We start from the raw sequence: 19,062 nt of genomic DNA, 5'->3' as shown, positions 1-19,062 counted from the left end.
CATCGGCCGCGCTGCCCGGGCCGGGGGCCGCTTACCTGGGCGCGGGGCGGCGCGGGGCGGCAGCCGGCGGCGGCTGCTCTGCCTCTCTCGTCGCCCGGCCGCTTTATAGCCCCGCATCGGGCCGGGCTGCCGCGTCAGCCCCACGTGGGAGCTGCCCCCGGGCGCGCACACCCCGCACCGCGCACACAACACAGGAACAGCCTCGCACACACCGGGCACGCACCGACACCCCTCGCACACACACACACACACACTGCACACACGAACGTTCACCGCGTGCACACACCGCGCACACACGCAAACACTGCACACACGCACACCGTGCACACACTCCCCCCAGCACCACACACGCACTGAGCGCACGCGGAGTACACCCCGCGCACACACTGAGCACACACCGTGCACACTGACGATGCACACTCACACTCACTCGCACTCTCTCACACAAACACACTCACACTCTCACACACACAGCCCAGCGCTCACAGCCGCTCGCCCTGCCTCCTTGCACCGCGCTGCTCGCCCCACGCGCACTCCGTCCCGCACGCAGCCCTCGGGCACCTCGTGCCCACCGCAGCCTCCCCGCTCCCCTGCTGTCCCCCGGGCGGCAGCGGCAGCCTGCGAGGGAGGAGAGCGGTGCCAGCAGTGCCAGCGGCGCCCACGGCAGGTCGCGCGGCCGGGGCGGGGAGAGTGAAGGGGGTGGACGCGGGGCAGCTCCTTCCCGCCGCGCTTCGGCTGCGCTCGGGTGTCCGCGCGCAGCCCCGGGGAGGACACCGGGTGCCGGCACCCACGGGGGCGCAGGGCAACCCGAGCGAGGGGTCTGTGCGCGGCGGGAGCCGCGATCGCTCCCGGAGGTACCGAACGGCAGCGGGCCGGGCCGAAGGGCAGCGGGCCGGGCGCGGCGGGCGGCGCGGCCCCGCAGCGCGGCGGGGCAGTGGCACCTGCTGGTGGCGGCGCCGCACTGCAAGGGGCACCGCACCCCGAGCCCCGCACCTTGAGCCCCGAGCCCCGCGCCCCGAGCCCCGCACCCCGAGCCCCGCACCTTGAGCCCCGCACCCTGCACCCCGAGCCCCGCACCCCGAGCCCCGCACCCCGAGCCCCGCACCCCGAGCCCCGCACCCCGAGCCCCGCAGGAAGCCCCGCGCGAGGAGCAGGCACGGGGTGGAGCTGCTCACAGCCCCCTGCCCAGCCGCAGGGACCCGCTCCAGCCCCTGGCTCAGCTCCACTCAGCCCGGGGGCCACCAGCAGCCCAGGCAGCCCCAGTAGAGAAGGAGCAGCAGCGACGTACCTAGAAGCTCAGAGCGCACAGGTTGCTCCCACAGCAGTCCAGTCCTGATCCCCCGCACTCGTGGCCTCTTCTTCCTCACTCCTTTTCAGGTGGCTTTAATGACACTTGGTGCTACCGATTGAGGTTCCATGCTGGACACATGGGCCGATGAGTGTGACATGGAGGGAGCCGTCGCCTTCCTCCCCACACACCGTGTTATGAGCCTCACCCTGCGCAGCCAGAGGCACCCAGGAGGCATGGAGCAGGGGTGAGAAGAGGCAGGTCTGAGAGCTGGAGAGCACAGAGGGCCGGCCAGGACAGAGGGTGGGCAGGACAGGGGGAAATGGCTCTGCTTGGGACAGCAGGCGCCGTTGAGGGCAGGCAGGACCGGGGGAAATGGCGCTGCTTGGCGCCGCTGAGCTGTTCTGCCCGGGACAGGGACAGTCTGCAGCTGCCATTTATAACCTGGAAACGGAGCCCGAGGTGGCTGACGTGCACTCAGCCATGCACACTGCAGGGCTCTCAGCAAACACGTGAATGCCCAGGTGTCTGTGCCTAAGACAACAACCACCGCACGGTGACATCTTCCCCAGGCCTGGAGAGCAGGGCTGAGTACTGCAATGGCCACTGAAAACAAGATCAACTTCATAAGGAGCCCTTTCAAAGCCCTAGAAGATGGCCTGTGCTACTGACCCAGAACCACAGACTGATGAAGAGGAGTCACCGAAGGGTGAAGAGACTCACCAAAGCTTCTTCAGAATCACCCAAGACCAGGGAGGGCACTGACAAGGTGCTGGGCTGGGCCAACTTCTGCTCTGTGCTCTCCTTGTGGCTGCAGGAGATGAGATGCAGGCGACCTGCCCGAGCAAGCACTCACCTTGCACTGCCACCATCCTCCTGCTCAAGATATCTCCATGTGTTCATGGGCATGAGCAGGAGCAGTGCTCAGAGCTGCCTGCAAAGTGACCCTGTAATGTCAAACCTGCTCTTTGTTTTCTTTCCAAGTCATGTCATGACTATGCCCAGTTCTCAAGACACACAGTAGCCCCAAACTGCTGGATCTCTGCATCCACCTGCAGTGTGCCCTGTGCTACGGGATGGCCACCTTAGCGAGCCTGCCCCTGCTTTGTGGCAATGTGCAAGATTCATAAAGCCTCCACTCTCAGAGTCATGGCCTTAGACAAGAATCTCAAATTTGAAGCCTCTGGAAGACTACAGAAAAGCTTCAAGGAAGAAAAAAATAGTAAAATATGATTTTTATATCCAGCTTCTGGCTTTTGCATCCAGATGCTCAGCTCTTCAGTGTGTGCTGCTCACAACACGATACACATCATAAGGATCATGAGTGCAAATCCAGCGTAGAAAGAGCCTGTTCTCTCTGTTCTCCTGAACCAGCTCCCTGGCAGAGCAGAGCCATCCCACAGGGGAGCCGGGTGAGGGGCAGTGCTGCCCTTCCCTTCTGCACTAACAAACGAGCCCCAACACGACCACTGCTGCTGCTGAGAGCTGCCCCTGGCAGCCTCCCATCCCGAACAGCCCGGGCCCTGTGCGAGGGGCAGCAGGAGGATCTTGCTCAGCACATGCACCTCGAGCACGCTCTTCATAAAAGGATGGTCTTTGCAGGCGGTTTGAGGTCATTAATTAGGCACAGGCTTCCGTATTTAGGTACCTGTCTGCTGGCGAGCTGCAGCGTCGCTTCCAGCACAGAGCCTTGCAGGAGGACAGGCGCGGGATCCCGGAGCTGCTCGCAGCGCAGAGCCGGGCGCATATGGGGAGAGAATGTCCAGAACGAATCGTTATGGAAATAGGGCTGCAAAATGGAGCATGCTAAGCAAGCAGTCCCAGGAACTGCCTCTTTCCAGAGCAGCCCTGAGGTTCTGACATAGGAAAGCCTGGCGGTGGACACAGAAGGGCCAAGGGTTCTGCTGACTCTTGGTAGAGGTGGGACTGTGTGGTTCAGGGTTGTCAGGCCTGGGCAAGGGAGAGCTCAGCTGCAGGCACCGCCGGTCAGTAAGGATGCCCGGGGGGATCGTGTGGAAGAAGCAGATTTCAGATGAGGTGCAGAAAGGTCCCATTCCTGGCACCAGCACCGGCACCAGCACCGGCCACGCTACCCGCACACCGCGGCAGGAGGTCACACCAGGAAGATTTGCTTGGGTAGCTGGGCTCCTCTGGGGCTCATACAGTGAAATCCTGGCCCTTGCAGCGCTCCGTGTGCAGTTGCAATCATCAAGCAGCCCATCGTGGCAGCTCCAAGTTGGCCCCATTTCTTCCAGGCGCACAGTGGGCTGTGATACACCCAAGTGGAACAGAATAAGGACACATATTGCTCTTTCCCCTTTAAACTGGAAGGAAAATACCCTGGAGAGAGAGAGGATATGCTGGGAAGGGGCAGAGCTCCTCTGCAGGCAAACGGCCCAGCTGGGGATACTCACAGTGTCCTGGCAAAGTAGTGCAGATGTCAGCGAGCACCAGAAGCCACATGCAAAGAGGTGCTGCAGGTGCTGTGACTAGTCATCTTCTTTTATATATTTATTTTTTAATAATCACAAGCTTGCCTGATGCAACTGCCCATCCAGCTGTCACCACCAGCTGTTTTGGGAACAGGCGCTCTGCCCTCTTGTACACATGTTGAAATCTTCCTTTCCCATCTCATGCTGCACTTGTGGATTTTGTTCTTTTTGCAGATCTCACAGCAAACGCTTGCACAGAGCCACATTCCTCCACCGAGTTTGTCTGGGCTCAGCTGCTGGATGTACTTTTCCTGTCATTTGAATAAGCCATCGGCAGGGAGATCCGTGTGACAGTGCTGTGTGCTGGCACCTAATCCCCTGGCACGCAGCGGTGCCCGTGCTGGGGTCAGATGTTCAGACGTTAGGGAGCTGCCCTGGGCTGGGTCACACGCGGCTGCTGCCCCGCAGCGCTTGTGCAGCACCTCGTAGCTCTGCTCACACAGCTCTGCTCGCCTTTCCTCCTTCACTGCCCACCCCATTCGGTGGGATTTTAACCGCCAGGTTTAGTTGCATAGCCCCGAACCATCGGCTCTCCAGGCAAGAGAAACCTTTTGGTGCTAGGGCGGGCGGTGCGGTGGAGCTGGGGGAGGCTGAGGAGCAGGGCAGCGCTCGTGCAGCCTCCGCGTTGCTTATTCACTGCTCGTGCTCTTTTGCCCTCACCGAGTCTGCTGCCCTGCTGGCTGTCCACAGGGTCCCCGAGGGTCTCAGATAGGGGCAATTTCTCCCAACCCCAGCAGGTCCCAGCACCAGCTTCCCATCCAGGAATCCTCCATCCTTCCCCACGTGCTGCAGCAAGGCCACAAGTCACATATAGGACCCCCACTTTGAGCAGGGGCAGGAATAACCACGGCCTTGCTCTGCCTCTTAACTTCCTCTGCAACCTTCCCCTAAGTGAAAACCAAGTTTCACAGCTGAACAAGGTCCCTTTCATCAGCAGAGCTGGCCCAGATGGAAGGCAAAAAGCAAGGCTGCTGCTCCTTAAAGCAATTAATTTCAGGACTGGAACAAGCCAACGATTAGTTACCGAGCTGAGCAGCAGTAACTCATTCACGTTTCTCTCCCCAGGGCCCCACCACAGGTCTCTGCCCTCTCCCCCCTCATCTTCACCTCCCGCATCCGCAACTTGCGCTACCGCTGGCTCGGGGCTGCAGTCAGCAGTGCTCAATCAAGTCCCCATTGGATTCAGAAACGCTCCAGGAGAAACGTCCTTTCTATAACTCCTCATCATTGCACATGGCACCAGGAAGGTTCTTGGCAGAGATGGAGCAAAGCTGCCAGCAAAAGGGTTGGAAGCAAATAGCTCTGAAAAGAGAGGAAATAAAAGTAGCCAAGCAGGGAGCTGCAGTTGCCACCCGGCAGGATGCGAATCCCATGGCAGCCCCAAGTGGTCAAAGGGAAGGAGAGAGAAGTGCCATTGAGGAGGGGGCAGCTTTTGGGGCACACGCTCCCCACGGAGCCTGGCATCTCAGTGACCCGCGCTAGGGCTAGAGAGACCCAAGAGCTCGGCAGGCAGCAGCGCTCTCTTGAAGGCTGAGCTGTTTAAAAACACTCATGGGATCACTGCCCAAGATCGCTGGGCTCCCAGGCAGCCAAGCACATCCGCAGGGCTGGGCAAGGACGGAGGCTCCCGTGGATTTCACTTATTTCACCATCTAGTGGCAAAAGCAGACGGTGCTGAGGAGCGGCCCCAGGGTTTGCAGCAGCGCCGCAGCAGAGCGGAGGGGACGGGGATGCCTCGAGCTCAGCAAGTCGCCCCAGGCGCAATTTGGTGTCCGCAGGCCCCAAGCAGCCGCTCGCGTGGCCAGGCCAGGTGCTGCCCGGGCTGCTCCGCACAGGGACACGCAGCGCCCGGGCTGCTCCGCACAGGGACACGCAGCGCCCGGGCTGCTCCGCACACGCAGCCCCCGGCAGCCACCCCAGGCTCCAGCCGCCACCGGCTGCTCCAGCGCCTTCCCTACCGCGGTGGGAACAGCCGGGCGAGCGGGCACAAACGCTCGTCCTCCGGCGGCTCTCCAGGCAGGATCCTTCTTCCCAGAACCAGGGGTCCCCATCCACGCAGCGGCTTGCAGACCCCACACGCATCGTGTATAGAGGGAAATCCATCATCAAGCCTGGGCTGTTCCCTACAATAGTTATCCCTATGCAGATTACAAGGTACGGTAGTTTTTCCCCCTGCTGTAAGAGGCTCAAATTAAGCTTAAACGCCAGCTTTTGATTTATTTACTTATTCAGCACTATCTGGTGCTTTCCAGCAATAGAAAAAAGCTCTCTGTCCAGGAAATGTTCATCCTGCCTGGGAACACCACACCAAGGCTAATCAGAACCAAGCAGTAAGAAAAAGCAGGTCTGGCTGCTGAGAGATGCATTACCGTGTATCTCAACTTGTGTTTCAGGGGTTCCAATTTCCCTTTTTCCTGCTGTACAAATTTCAGCTGCAAAACAATCCACATCATGGCCTGAAGCACCATGAAAAACTGAGCACATACCAGCAAGGATTAATCTCTGCTGCTGCAAACAGACTCTCCCCTGCTTTCCTGGGAGGCCATTGCAGCCCCACCAGCTCTCCTGCCCGCTGCGTTTTGCTGCTCACTGTGACACAGGACACGGCAGGTCCATGGGGTGAGAACAGCACCACAAAACCCAGCATCTTTAGCAGCCCTGGCTGCTGGGAAAGGAGATGTTGCTGCTGTTTCAGTTAGGATGCAGCCTGTCAGTGCGACTTAGCAGCAGAAGGGTTGAAAGGAAAAATAAAATTTGTGAGAAAGGCTTGAGCTTCCCTGCAGATGGTGAGGGCTGAACTCTCGCTGAACTCTTCTTTGCACCAGTTCAGTCCACTTTGCTGTGCAGGGTCACAGTTGCAGGGAGGTGGCAGTGGTCACACAGTACCAGGCGCCCCAAAGCCTCATCCCCCGTGCGATCCCATATAGTGGCAGGGGAACGGGACAACCTCAATCATGAGGCTTTTGGCAGCCCTTCAGTTCAGCTGAACTAAAAGCATTGTCCAAATCCTCAGGAAGAGCAGCTCCTTCCAGATTCCAGCTGGTTTTAGCTGAGAGCCCCTCAAAAGTGTTTTTTTTAGGGATGTCTGCCTAGCCCCTGCAGCAAGCAGCTTGGCCAGGACAGTCCAGGCATCCATGTGGGATGAGCCACCTAGATGGGAACCCGTCTTGTGCAGACTCAACGTGCGGCTGAGCAGCGTGCCCAGGTCTCTGAACATGGGGATGTCTCGTCCAGCCACCACCGTGCTCCGGAATTGGAGCCACCATCTCTCTACAATCCTCTCTCAACATTCCTTAATCGCAAAGGATGTGTGGTTAAAAAAAAAAAAAAAAAAAAAGACACTGCTGCAACTTTAACAAATAGCTTAAGAAAAATCTAAATTTTTTAACATTTCTGGGGAATTAAACATGTGTGAAATGAGGACGTCATTTTCCTGATTAATATTTCACTAAGTTTAGCTGTGGGAGCACAGAGGTTTTCTTAAAATAAAACTAATGAGTATTATTAAATATTATACACCCTGAAGAACTGTTTAAAGAGCATTAACTGTTCTGTGTCATTTCAAGACCTAAGACATCCATCCTTGTTCCTAAATGGCCTGGGGCATAGATTGGCCATAGAAATTGTTATTTAATCAAAACTTATTCTTGGCTGTCTCTTTATATCTCCTCCAGACCAAACCTTCCACTCCATAAGCACTCAGACACCAACCCTTCTGAGAGACCTCGGCTATCTCAGAGACCCTCTGAAAAAGCTGCCTGTGCTCTCAAACCAGCTGCCTGGTGCACTCACAGGGCAAGAAGTCCCACAGTAGCAGCAGATGCATTTTTTTATTTCTCCTCCTCCCAGACACCTGTCCCCAATGCTGTTTTTTCTCCTGGTGCCTCAATTTACCTGCAGAATTAGAGAAGGTTGTAACTGCAAGGAAGGAAACTCTCAACAGGAACTGGCACTGACAGGCACACAGACCAGAAGGTCCCAAATGTCCCTGTTGGTTCCCCTTGTGCTGCTTCCAGCATGGGAAGCACAGGCTTTCTTGGAGAACAAGATCTGAGTCCCATGGAAGGAGCTTGCGACTGAACCAAGGCCAGCTGGAAAAGCCTCTCCTTTCCATGGCAGGTTCTGCTGCTTTCAAACATGGTTTTGCGTCTGGTGCGACACCAACCTCCTCCAGTTTCCCAAGTTTCTTCACCAGAAGCAGTGACCTGGCTCCAGGCCATCCCTCTGGCAGAGCTGCAGGCCCAGGAGTCGGCTCCGCACGCTCTGTCCAGCAGGCTGTCCCTGGAGCCCAGCGTGGCCGAGAACCATCGGAGACGCACACCAGGAAACGCTGCCCGCAGGGGACCCACGTGCCACTTACCACCCGTTGCCATTAAAATTGCTCACACGGAGTTTAGGGGCACTTAAGACAGCACAGCTGCAGTGAGGACAAAAAGACAACTAACTACTAGGTCAAGCGAAGTAACTCCCAAACATACAGCAGATTAAGGACTCATGGTAAATTCTGACACCAAAATGCGAGATACCAGTAGAAAGAAAAAGATGCTGCTGTGGAAAGGGCTTTTAAAAGAGAACACTTGTGCACAATTCTGCAGATAGCGCCTTACTCAGAGGCAGCAGAGCAGATTGATCTCTAAAGACTCTTAAAAGGTTTTTCATTGGAAAAATAGTAGCGCGGCAGCCGGGTGGATAATGAGCGGCGCAGGCCGCGCTGCCAGCTGCTCCTCCAGCGCTCCAGATGGCTCCTCCTCAGAAACCGGCATTTGATCTCGGCAATCTAATCATCTCCCCCATCACAGGCCTAAGCAAGGCAAGGCCGCTATGAAGAGACCACCTGTTTTGTTTGACCCACTGAGATGGCTTTCAAAGCCAAAACGAACCCGCTTTCAAGGCGCTCCACCTGCATCCGCACTAACCACCTCCAGTCCTTTTACACCTTTTTTGCTGACACGACTTGCCACCCTCGGCCGCTGCCTGCAGTTTAAAGGACTGTTTAAACTCTGTTAAAAGTCCAGGCTTTGGCCCATACTTGGCCGCTGAGCACTTCAGCACACAGCAGGTGCCTAAATCGGTAGCTCCCACTAGTGGAAATGAGACCCTCGCTCAGGACAGCGTTGTCATGAGGCTGACCACCCCAGAGCACTTCACACGCTATCGAAAAGCATTTCTACCCCATTACTCATAGCAGTGCAAGCCTTGTGTCCCACTGCAGTCTCCTAGGACCACACCTGGACATTTTTACAGGCCTCAGGACAAGGCCAGGAACTGATATTTTCTTCATTTTCTCAGAGACAAAACGTGCTGTCCTCCTGAGTCCAGGTGGACGTTCACTCCATCCTTCGGATGGAAGGAGGCCGTGCCTGGCATGCTCGCCCCAGGCTCACACGGACATCGGGGGGGATTTCACCACAGGAATCTCTTACCTACATAGCTGTTCTGTAGCTTCAAGGAGAAAAATGAAACAAGTCGACCCTGCCAGTCTCCAACTGAAAAAAAGAAACCATAACACTAGCGATTTCTCAAAACTTTCAGAAAATCTTGAGCTTTGGCAGTTTAAACTGGCCAACAGGAGTCTTCAAAAGTCACTTCTGCCAGTACTAATGGGCCCTTAACCCAGCATACAGAAGAAGAATCCTTTTACTACTATGAATAGAGGATTTCAAGTGTATAAATCCTCTAATATAAATCAATATATTTATAATCTATACTTATAAACCTTATATAAAGTTTAGTTTTGGTCCCTCAAACTTACTCGCAAGAGGCAATGAAAGTATTACAATTAATCAGAGGAAACAATCTATGCTAGTAATAGCTGGCTGACATCTGAGATATAAACCCCAATTTCATCATTTCGCAGTGGAATTACTGTCTCATTGGAATTTAGCACCAACCTTCATCACCCACTCAACTTTTACTTTCATTAAAGAACTGTACTTTTATGTCACAAACTAGGCCAAGTGTGCAGAGAACAAAATAACTTGCTGAAAGCCATGGAGAATGACAAGGAATTAAGAGATGGGACGGGAAAACTGCAGCAAAAAGTCTACAAGGTTTATCACAGTTTGGGAGAGCATCTGTCTGAAGAGAAAGCTAAGTAACTAAGTAAACAGCACTATGGCCCAGAGAAAAGAGACTCCTCAGATTTTAATTGAATCATTATTTATAAATAAATGGATAAACTCAAGAATAGTAAAGAACAGATGAAACTCAAGAATAGTAAAAAACAGATGAACTGAAAAATTGAGTGTTCATAAATTTATCATAATATAGGTAGCATTCACCAAATAAGGTAGTGTGGGCTGAAGCAAAACAGGGCATGCTTTTGAATTATATTGTGGAATTATTAGACATAGGATGCTGTTGAAGCCAGATACACCCATACATTAAAAAAAGAGGGAGAAAAAAAAAAAAGGAATTTTTTCTGTGAATTTGCCTATTCTAGCAAGGGCTACTGCTTGCATGCCATGATGCAGGCACTACCTCCCTCCTAGGAAATCCTCCCAATTCCAAACGCCCACCATCCAGCACTGTTGGACAGGAGCCACTCTCGTGATCGAGTCTCAAACATCCCTTAGCCCGTGCTGAGCTCACTTACAGTAACAGGGAATTATGCCCGGCTCGAAGGCAGCAGCTTGACCAGACCCTCTCCTATTTTTACTCAGCAGAGGTGTGACAGGAGCATACCTGGACAGATGTTCAGATCATTGCAATAGGGACTACTGCACACTCTGCAAACCTGGTCCATCATGTCAGACAACCGCCTTGCAAGGGACATTGGTGCCCTCCTCCTCCTCATCACATCCGAGCTCCTGCAGCCTTTTCAGTTCTGACTTCACAGGCTGCGACCACTTTTTCTTGTTTGCAGAACATGATGTAAGCGTGACCTTCTTGAAACAGCCTCTATCATATCGGTTTTGCAGAGTTAAAAGATAACCTTTTACAGCTATGAAATGTCAGCTTGGAAATACTAGCTTTTATTAAACCAGAAGATTAAATAATACAGGTGACTGTCGCTTAGGCACTGCAATTCCATACCTATTTTCATGTTGCTGCTGCTGCTGTTGAAAAGCATTTTGCTCTAAAAGCCATTTTCAAGATTTATTTTCTCTTTCAAAGAGAGAGATTATTCAATTACCTTTTGCTTTATGCCTTACTGTACTATAACAAAATGAAAGTAAAAGATTTTACCAAAATTTGTTTTATAAAGAAGTGCAATTTATACGTCTTCTATGTATAAAGCAGTTACTGTCATGCAACTTCTGAAGTTCTCTGTAATTGCTATACATGAAAAAAATGTACTTTACTTGAAAACACATCTTTTAAAGAGTGCTGAGTATATCATGAGAAAGCAGTAATTTGGGACACTGAATGAGTATGACATATCCAGGTTAAATTAGACTAGAAACACTAGAAAACTTTGAAAAGACTCAGTGGCAGCTCATTTACAAATATACTATTTATAATGAATGCATTGATACAGAATGACTCTTATAAAAAAAGCAAGGCAATCTTTTATATAGACATAACAATCAACATTACAATAATTCAGATTAAAAGTACATTTTTTGTAGACTGTTTACACTCTTGTATAGCTTTTAACCACAAAGTTAGTGTGGTCTTCTATTTTCCACAGCAAATTCCTGTGCAGTCCTGGTTAAGACCTAAACATCAGAATAATAAACATAATTTTCTGATCTTTGCTAGCATAAAACCAAAAACTGTTAGATACCACTTGCAGATACTATCATTTGTTTGTAATCGTCTTTACTGTGCCTTGAGTTTGTGTGCTGTGCAAATTACTGCCAACTGCACATCTAATTAAAAGCAATTCTGGCATGCCCATTCCATACAACTGAGGTGTGATACTGACTGTACAAAAATACTTAGCTGCATCAAGATATGAAGACAAACCCTCCTCTGATATGAGTGTGTACTGATTCAGAAATTAGTTTTTTATAAAAGGAGAAAATAACATCTGATAAAGTTTGCTAATTTTTAAATAAAAGGTATTTTTAAAAACTTCCAGGATTAAAGACGGTACTTGAATTTCAGGTGACAGAAGGGGTTTAAGTGCTAACCAGTTAGACAGTGTAATGTTTTACTAACCATGTACATGAGCAAACACAACCTTCAACAAGTCTGAACATGCACTTTCTCACACAACATTAGCGAAAAATGGTCAAAACTGCAGAGAAACCCTCTAACCAAGGGAGGCACTGAGGCAAGTATTCTACAACACAAAACTTTCTAAAAAGGGAGTATGAATTCAAAAGTCTCCAACAGCATGTGACAAACAAATAAGGGCCAATTACATAACTCTGTGCCCCAACTTTACATGCAGCATTTCCTTCACTGCATTTATAGGCAATATTGTTTAGGAAGTTAAGCAGTCTAGGGAGAGAACTTCAATAGTTTTATACTATTTATACTAAAACATTTTTGTAACCAATAATTACAAGCCAATTTTCTGATTCAGCAGATTTAAATGCAATATGTGATCAAAATCTGAATCACAGATTTCAGTGATTATTCCTTCTTTTCATGATTTAATAAATCACTAGTCTGCTCTGTACCTGAACAGATTTTCTTAACACTGTCTAGTCTACAGGACAATAATACTGCTTCTATTAAACCATGATTCTGTATAGGGCATGCCATGCTCTACATCTGTCTTTTTACAGCAGGTGTATATGCACATACTCATATGTACACAGAGACACATACCAAAGTGATAATATTTTGTCTATGGGTAGGCTATAAAGCTCATGATTTTCACCCAAACTAAAGATTGTCACACTTCAAAATAATTTAGAGGGATATCTGAAAGATAACAGCTCATCAAGGGGTTCATAACATTTTTAATATAATTTTCAAGGAATCACCTGCTTATGTACCCCATTTAACCACAGACATGCTAAAAATTAAGTTTCTCTACCTTGTCTATGATTTCACATATACATATATATATATCATACATACATATATATATGTATTTTATACACACACTCACTCTGGTCAGGATGAAGTTCTTGCTATTCATATTTTCACTGAATAGGCAAAATCAAATTGTTATCCGTGTATAAGCCTGCGTATGTCCAAGGGAAGGTCATCAAACATTAAATATAATCTAGAAACCTCACCAGTTAATAATTCAACTGCTGGGAAACGCAGAAGTCTGTTATGTCAGGATGCAAATCTGTCTTGAATGATCCAGCTGTCAAAAGCTGGATTTATATGGATCTAGATATAAATTCAGATATGTATATATGTGGATTTATATGCACCTACGCCCTATCCATGGGACACATTTAACATCTAAACTTCAGATAAAGAATTTTTGAATTTTTCCTGTAGCAGAACTTCTCTCACAGCTTTCACTCACATCTCCTGAGAGACCCAAAAATTGTTCGCCTCAAAACATGTGACGCTGATTCCTACAACAGGGCTCAGAAGTATCTGGCATTGCAACAACCAAATGTACAAAGATAGTTTGAAAAAATATCCTGTTTTTAATATCATAATGAATTAAAACATAGCTTTATTTATTCCTGTGTGTAATGAAAAGAATCTTTTGTTTGTTCTTAAGCAAGTGTATCGAGCACTACTTTGATAGCCAACTTCTCCACCAGGATTTATGTGAGAGAGTGTCACTCCAATCAAACAGTCTTTAACCATGTACCTTAATGAGGTGAATAACCCACATATTTACAAACTAACAATTTTCATCCCATCAACTCTTATAAAAATGCGAATGAGGAGCAGACATGGAACAAGACCAAGATAATGTAAAACACATGGGGTTCCCACCTTTGCTTTAAGGAACCATTAATCAAACCAGTTTCCCCTAGTGACCTAAGGGAACAAAATATGAGTTTAGCAGTAAATTCAAAAGTTAGATTACCGTCTTGGAACTACACATTTCAGCATCTTCATACTTCAACATCTCAAGGTTGAGAAAGACTAACTTCAGACAGAACTGTAAGAAATTTTATAAACGAAACGAAAGTCTAAACTGGAAGCTACAGTAGATGGGGAGGGGAAGACAGCATGTGAGAGAGAAAGAAAAGGATATTACTGAGTAAAATCCAGTGACATCTACAATAGTTTTACAGCATGTTTAAGCCCTCTAAAGTTTTATATCTCCACCTGCCTTCCATTTAAACTTACTCCTTGTTAAGGAAAAGACGTAAGAAAACAGACCACAATGCCGGAAAGAACTAGATCAAGGCAATACATATGTAATTAAGCATGCCTGAAAGCCAGAAATATTATACCCCAAACTTCTGCACGTGAAAGAGATTTTTCATGGCATCAGATGATTGGATTTTGTTCAAAACACACAGTCCTCCAAGTCGCACTACCCCAGCAGCAACTGCAATGAGAGCAAACTGCAGAGCTCTTCAGGACACGGGTGCAACACAACTGCTTTATACCTTCTGTCCTCCTCAGAGAGGTCACCTGGCCCTGCAAGTGCAGCAAGAGTGTACGTGTCCCTGAAGCATCTTCGGCCTTTTAAGCAACCACAAAAGTCAAGATAAAACTGAATGTCCACTACTTACAGTGTTTCTCTTGAGCGATCAACATCTATGCACAAATGAAAAAGGTGCCTCTTTTTTAATAGATCGGTTTAATACTGAAACAGAGAGGATGAAGTTAAAAAAAAAAAAAAAAAAGAATACTCAGGATACTGAACTGAATATTTTGAAGCAAGTGCCCCAGCTGTGGGGAAAAGTGCATTTAGTTCAGCAGCAAAACAGCACAGTGTGAAGATATTGTGCTTGGACACAGAAGTTCCATAATGGAAGGAGGTACAAGGCAAGTCAAGATATAAAACCGAAGTACATTGTTAACCAACCTTAAAACTTACATATATTGCAGTGTTTAAAAGTAAGACACATTCATTTATTGTACAGAACTATAAGGAATCCTTAAAACTGCCCGTGGTAGTTTACGACTCAACATTGTAATAAAAATGTACATATATATTATTTCCTTGCCACTTAGCTGTACTGTTAGACCTCATGGAATTGTTTACTTCACAAAATGAAAACTGCTCTTCACTGAGAATAACTCCACATTTTTACCAATCTGAAAAGGTTTACTTGTGCTAGAAAAGACCAACCGCAAAAGGCTCAGTTCAGATATGTTACGCCTGCAACTGATAACTCAGGGAAGCAAGACTTAAATGAATTCAAGCTTTTTTTTTTTTTTTTCCTCCTCTCCTTTTTCCTTTCTTTTTCTTTTGTTTTGACTGCATCTTTTTCACCTGCTAGTTGTTCTGATGAGTGTGGTACACGAATCGGTTGATAAAATTTTCATCAGCAGAGGCATATAAATTCTAGATATGATTAAAACAGAGCAAATCAAAATAAAACAAACTCCAGTGATTTACTCTGACTGTAAACAATATAAAAACACCATTTGCTTCAAATCTCAAAATAAGTTAAAAGAAAATCCCAACCTCAGGACACATCACCCTTTCAGGTTTTGACACAAAAAAAAGAGGGAGGATAACAGAAAAGTTCATTATATAAAGGTTATACATTTCTCTTAACTGAAAGTAAATCTAAGCAAAACTACTTTTGTCCCTTAAATTTAAAATTTTGAGTTCATTGGCAATTGCTTTAAATGAACTGGTATTCCAGATTACTCAGACAACTTCCATCAAATTCAGCAAAGAAAACTTAGACAAGCATTTTTACAGAATAAAAAAAAAAAATCTAAATGGCTATGATTCCTCTATTAGCAGAAACACATAATGCAGTCTTAAATTTGCCTTTTTATATTATTTATATACTTTATATATATATAATATAATATGGATGACATATTATATTATATATACATACACACAGACAATTACAACATTAATGCAGTTTGTATTTTGTACAGTGTATTGGACAATCCGATTAGCATCAGACCATGGCACGATATGGTCCCTGCATTTTTAGGAACTGGATGATGAAGGAGGGTCCTCCCGCGACAATCTGAGGTGGAAGGTGGCTGAGCGGGCAGTTCTCAATGCTCATTATTGACAGTTTGCTGCAAAGCGCCAGCTCAAAGGGAAGGCTGTGCAGGTTGGGGTTGTCATTCAAATACAGTTCTTCCAGATTCTCCAGTGTACCTGGTTAACACAAAACAAAGAAACAATCATCTTAGGGGTTCACAGAGCTTACGTCTTTTAAGACTAAAGCTTGAAAGAAAAAGTCTGTTCTGCTTGGAGATTTTTTACTCTACAGAATCGATGCTCAGAGTGTCGTCTATTTTCAAGTACAGCAACCTGTAGAACTGCATTTGTTTTAATTTTCTGTAAAAATGTCTATTAAAATGCTCCTTTAGGTAACAGCTGAGAGCACAGAGAAAAACAGAGCTGAGACAGATTAAATCTCAATTATTCAGTCTAGCCCTTTGCAACTGCAGGCACATGGAATTTTGAATTGCAAGAGCCCTGACAATATTTATACCATATAGTTTCAATATACTTTTCGAGTAATTAAAACCAATGTATTAGAGACCTAAAGATATAACTATAACGTGCCACAGGAAGAAAGAGAAAGCTCTGCACAGCAGTGAATTTATTAAGAAGAACAAACCTGGATGAAAAAAAAACCACTACTGATGACAAATTTAACAAATCATCTTTACTACAGATAGTGTAACATGGATTAACCAGAATCTGGAAAACAGATTAATTTCCTCCTTCTTGAGGTTTCCAGTCCTCCACAGAAATTAAGTATCAAAATAAATACCTTTCTTTGAAGCACACTCAAAACATTCAATTCTTTTTTTTCCACAGCACTCCCCATTATTTATTTTGTAAATCATAAACATCTGTAAGCTAATATATTATTTCATTTTTCACAAGAAAAAGAGGAGCAGTCAGAGCTCAAGACATGGAAAATCAACAAGATGAAAAGTATATATATAGAAGAAATAATGGGAGATGGCTGATAATTTCACATGAAGCATAGACTCTGGAAACATCCATTGTCCGGTAATATTACGAATACCGGTTATAATAATCAATGCTACACTTCTAATAGTATTTCTAAGATATTTCACAGAATCACAGAATGACTGAGATTGGAAGGGACCTCTAGAGATCATCTAGTCCAACCCTCCTGCTCCAGCAGGGACAGCCAGAGCATGTGGAACAGGTAGGCATCCAGGTGGGTTTTGAAGACCTCCAGAGAAGGAGCCTCCACAACCTCCCTGGGCAGCCTGTTCCAGTGCTCTGTCACCCTCACACTGACTTAAGTTCTGCAGGTAGTTTACAAAGAATCAGAGCTCTCTCCACTAATACATGAACTAAATTATAAGGTCACTTTCATACTGAAGTGGTTTAATGTCCTTCTTATTCTGAAGCCTCTTCACAATAAGCAGAAGCTGCAATGGCTTTTCCTGGAGATGCTGAGACAGAGAGACCACGTCCCAGCTTCCCTCGTTGGCACATCCCTATATTTCTGACCATATCTGCTTTGTGTTGGTTCTCCCATTGTTTTTTGCCTCTATAGCAAATTCTAATTCCAAGACACTTTGACACTGTAACTTTAGTACTCAGAATGATGCTCTGGAGATGCCTGCAACTGCCTGTTTAGATGTTGGTCTGCTCGGTTTTTGGTGCTTTGAATCCTGCTTGGTCTGGACGCCTCAAGTAGACGGAAAGAATCCTACTCATCTCTTTCCTCCTGTAGATCTCCTCCTCTTCACTTCCTTTTCTCATCTCATCAAGATGAAAAACAATATGATGCTTTTACAAACGGAAGTATTGCAGGACTATCAGCAAAAATGTTTGTTTCAGCTGACGATATCCCTTACACCGGGTTTTTGTCTACACCATTAAATTAGAGTGACTAGGACCAGTGCATTTCCTTTCCTTTCTTAAACTGAACTTTTTGCAAGAATATTCAAGAATTCACTGATGAGACACAATCTTGTAGAAGAATCTGGAGAACCCTCACCATCCCAAGTTAATGTGCATTTGGCAGCTTTTTACATGAAACACTGCAAATAAGACAGATCATTCATTTCACGACAGTTCAACAGGATGATAAAGATCACAGACTGCAGTGCTGTTCCTGTGGCACACTTTTCACATCAGGTTCTGGAAATTTCATATGAATTTTGTGGCCTCTATTTGCAAGCGCAGTAGATGTCTATCTTGTGTGTCAGGAACTGCATGAAACCAGAAAAAAACTCATCTTACCAATTTCCTCAGGAAGGTGTGTGAGAAGATTCTCTCCAAGCCCAAGGTGCGTTAGATTGGTAAGGTGACCAATACCTCTGGGAAGGGTGGTCAGCTGATTATTAGTCAGAACCAATTTCTAAGAGAAAACAACACATTTTAAATAAAATAGTTTAGCTCGTATTTTTAAATAACAGCAAATAACAAGATCTGCAGCTGATAACTGATGGATTCTATCCCTCAGTAATTGAGCAACAAATGCTCTACTCATCTTCTACATTTCAGACTTCTATCAAGCACCACAAAAATTAAGAAGAGGGCAGTGAATGAAAAAAAATGTGCATAAAACAAGTGCCTTCCATCCTAAATATAAGCTTTTAGGAACATTACTGAAATCAGAGGATATTCCTGCAGTAGTACTGAACTCATGGCAGAACATGGTTGAGTTCTTTGAAACTTGTTCGTGAATCTGTAGAAGAAATGGTGGAGATAAATTCTGGAGGAAGCTGAGTGAGATGCTTCACTCTTGGTTTTTCATATAAATATATATATGTATATATGCCTTGAATAGTTTCCCTCATTAAACTCGCTTATAATTAAAACAGCAAAGTGTAAATAAAGGACATGAGATGTTTGTCTCTGCAATTATAGTTTCACCTGCAGATCCTTGAGGTAAGCTATCTCATTTGGCAAGGATTCCAGTTTGTTTTCCTCTAGATCTAACTCTCGGAGTTTCCGTAGATTTCCAATTCCATGGGGAAGTTTCTTTAGGAGATTGTTTGACAAGATAAGAACCTTAAAAACAAACAGAGACAAAAATTCAGTAATGCAAAGAAATGAGTAAGTCACAATCTTATTATATTTTTCAAATAATAAAGAGTCTACAATCTATCTATGGAGGCAAATTGAAAAGATTAAAAAAAGTCAGTGAATAACATGATTTTTATTAAAAAACAGTCTAAAGTAGTGTTACAAAAACACAGCTTTATGATAAGACTCTTTCAAATACTATTTTGCATAATGGTAAATGCAGTACAAAACCAAAAGAACATCTTATTTCTTCAAATGACCAAAAAAACACATTTTTTCCTGTATTC

The 19,062-nt window shown here is 46.4% G+C and overlaps 1 protein-coding gene across 1 annotated transcript in view; it reads right to left on the bottom strand.

The window, feature by feature from the left end:
* Positions 1 to 13,368: 13,368 nt before the first annotated feature.
* SHOC2 (SHOC2, leucine rich repeat scaffold protein) overlaps positions 13,369 to 19,062 on the bottom strand; it is a 32,227-nt gene continuing 26,533 nt past the window's right edge. The window contains exons 6-8 of the mRNA XM_026050597.1: positions 18,623 to 18,760; positions 17,987 to 18,104; positions 13,369 to 15,904 (exon numbers count right to left, since the gene is read on the bottom strand). Coding sequence (XP_025906382.1) covers positions 15,696 to 15,904; positions 17,987 to 18,104; positions 18,623 to 18,760 — 465 coding nt within the window. The 3' untranslated portion in view covers positions 13,369 to 15,695. The remainder of the gene's footprint in view (positions 15,905 to 17,986; positions 18,105 to 18,622; positions 18,761 to 19,062) is intronic.

The sequence above is a fragment of the Nothoprocta perdicaria genome, unplaced genomic scaffold (assembly GCF_003342845.1).
Source record: "Nothoprocta perdicaria isolate Ctin4 unplaced genomic scaffold, notPer1 scaffold_7, whole genome shotgun sequence".
Classification (NCBI taxonomy): Eukaryota; Metazoa; Chordata; class Aves; order Tinamiformes; family Tinamidae; genus Nothoprocta; species Nothoprocta perdicaria.
The sequence above is the reverse complement of the archived record's forward strand: the minus strand, read 5'-3'. Positions and strand labels throughout refer to the sequence as shown.